At 31.5% G+C, this 2,612-nt stretch overlaps 1 protein-coding gene across 1 annotated transcript; it reads right to left on the bottom strand.

Annotated features, from left to right (window-relative positions):
* Positions 1-1,054: 1,054 nt before the first annotated feature.
* On the bottom strand, positions 1,055-2,359 carry LOC110919352 (protein FAR-RED IMPAIRED RESPONSE 1-like). The gene is made up of 3 exons (XM_022163626.2): positions 2,009-2,359; positions 1,838-1,951; positions 1,055-1,663 (listed from the first exon to the last, which is right to left on the bottom strand). Exons 1-3 carry the CDS (start codon positions 2,357-2,359, stop codon positions 1,055-1,057), a joined length of 1,074 nt encoding a protein of 357 aa, XP_022019318.2.
* Between the last annotated feature and the right edge of the window lie 253 nt (positions 2,360-2,612).

Here is a 2,612-nt window from a genome sequence, read left to right on the forward strand (position 1 = left end):
TGATTGAACAATCAATTCAAAGAAAAAATAAAATATAATCATTTTTATTATTAACACACTTGATTCAAAAACCTCTACCAATCCATTATATAAGAACAAAAACCCTAAACTATTTTCACATTCCTCATCATACACCAATACCCAACAACAAAACACACACAAAAACCCTAAAATGGCTAATCAACAACTATCAGTTTGGTGGGTTAAAAGAGAGAATTTCGTTCTTTAATTCCTTGATGGAAAAAAAATAAGATACCATTCCGTTGCTTCTGTTCTTCAAAACTGCAATGATAATGTGTTGAGAAGGATGAATGAAATAGGTCTACCACCTACTTGTTACACAAATCAGACAGTCGCACTGTTCAGAATTCTACACAAAAGATTTGGAAATCCGAATCAAACTGCAACAATAGATGCCAAAGTTACATCTTGGGAGTTCATTGAGGAAACTTTCAAAGTTTCAGTGACTTGGGATGATGGTGATGTGGAGATGTATGACCCAAAGGACATATCTTCCAGTGAGGATATAAAATTTTTGAAGCAATTATCTGAAATACCACTAATCAACAACTCTACTAGCAAATTTGCAGAGAAGCTTCAAAAGGCAGTAGTCTCACAGGTTGATCTTTGGACTGAATCTGAAAGTGATGAGGAAATCCCTGATGGAAGCTTAGGGTTCCCATCCGCAGAAGAAACAAACTTTGATCCATGATGCTGATGTTTCTAGTAATTTTTATTTTATTTTGTGGTTTGAAAACATCATCTTTGTTTAATTTTGTGGTTAGAAAACTATCATCATCTATATAACGCAATGTTTATGATGTCCACTAGCATTTCTTGTTTAATTTGATCTGTGATCTGTGTTATAATAAAACGTAATAACAATATACTGTTGTTATCATAAAACGCAATTAACCAAAAAAAGCTGATATTTATGAAGGATATCACAAAACGCAATAACAAAAAGAGATGAAACATATACATCATAAAACGCAATGACAAAAAATTTTTCTTTCTTATTGATATCAGAATTTGACAGAATTTGTATACATACTTAAATTGCATTGCTAGAACCTATAGCATTAGACGAAACCTTATCTTTACATGTGCGACTGTTATGTCCTTTTCCACCACATACACGGCACGATTTCTGGATCTTTAATGATTTCTGAATTGCAATCTCACGATTAGACTTGATCCTTTTTTGTACACCGCATCCTATGGTCCTTATTTTGATCGGGACACGAATCATAGAATCTGACTTTTCTAAGTTCCCTCCAATATCAGCAAATCTTTCTGGCGCAGCAACCATAACCTCATCCGCTTTATCAATATAACTTTTAATATGATCCCTGTAACGACACAACTCGTCTAAATCCCCAACCAACCTATTAACCACATACTCATTTGAAACAACGATTTCTCTAAAAACTTTATCAATTTCACTATTCCTACCAATTTCATCAAACCGAATATTGCAATGATTTGATCCATTTGAAACAACATCTCTCATCCATCTTCTATGAAGATATCTTCTAGGAAACTCAGTTATATCATCATACTGTAGAACATAAAATATATGGCGGCACAATATACCAAATTGTTCAAACCATTTGCAAGTACAACTTATACTTAAACCATCTTCTTGTTTGCTGTATTGAACCTGTAAATAAAATTAAAAGGCTATATAAAATTAGTGAAATGTAATATAAAACGCAATGAATAATAAAAATAATATAGAAATTAAGTATATGATCATATAATGATAAAACGCAACAAATAATGGAAAAAATAAGATGCAATAGATGTGTAAAACAATATAAAGTTAAAAAATTACCTTGAATAAAAATGTGCATGGCTGTTTGAAACCCTTTATTTCATAATATTGAACATCACCCACAGTATCATGAGACTTTGACATACACTTTGTAATGGCAGCATCAATTGCAATCTGAATATCTTTAAAAATTGTTTTGGTATATATTTTTTATGCTTGTTTCTCCAATACAAAGTCACTCCAGGTCTTAGACTGAATATACCTTGTATCATGATCATTCCTCCTATGCTCATGCCTTTGAATATCCATTGCAGTCTCAAAATGAGTGAAAAATTCAACAAAGGTACATCTTGGATTGCAAATCTGACCAAAGAAGTAATTCTCGCTTTCACATCTAGACGTAGTACGCATAAGACCAGCCAAATTCTCTCCATGGTAATAAGCGGGAATCCAATCAAATCGAAGATCGTACATATCTTTTAACCACTCGTTATTTTCAAATCCAAAAGTAGACATTATTGAATGCCACTCAGTTTCAAAATCTTCTGGAAAAATAGTATCATTCCAAACAACATGAGTCATTCTTGTATTAAAATCAATATTTGCTGACAAAACATGACCAACCTGTATAAAAAGTAATAACATTATTAAACATAAAACGCAATATTTTAAAACGCAATATATTGAAAATGATAAACATAATGCATTAATGGTAAAACGCAATTGTTTTGTAATTCTATTAATAAAAGTGTTTGGGGATCTTATTGTACAATACATAAAACGCAATAATAAAGCTATATAAAAATTGCAGTTTATTAAATCATAAAACGCAGTT

The sequence above is a fragment of the Helianthus annuus genome, chromosome 16 (genome assembly GCF_002127325.2).
Source record: "Helianthus annuus cultivar XRQ/B chromosome 16, HanXRQr2.0-SUNRISE, whole genome shotgun sequence".
Classification (NCBI taxonomy): Eukaryota; Viridiplantae; Streptophyta; class Magnoliopsida; order Asterales; family Asteraceae; genus Helianthus; species Helianthus annuus.

Bases quoted from the DNA above. Each gene is read 5' to 3' on its own strand.
- LOC110919352 (XM_022163626.2), bottom strand. From the start codon at position 2,359: ATGACTCATGTTGTTTGGAATGATACTATTTTTCCAGAAGATTTTGAA. The intron at 1,952-2,008 runs GTATTGGAGAAA...AAAGATATTCAG, and splicing joins CTAAGACCTGGAGTGACTTT to ATTGCAATTGATGCTGCCAT. The intron at 1,664-1,837 runs GTAATTTTTTAA...TTTTATTTACAG, and splicing joins CATGCACATTTTTATTCAAG to GTTCAATACAGCAAACAAGA.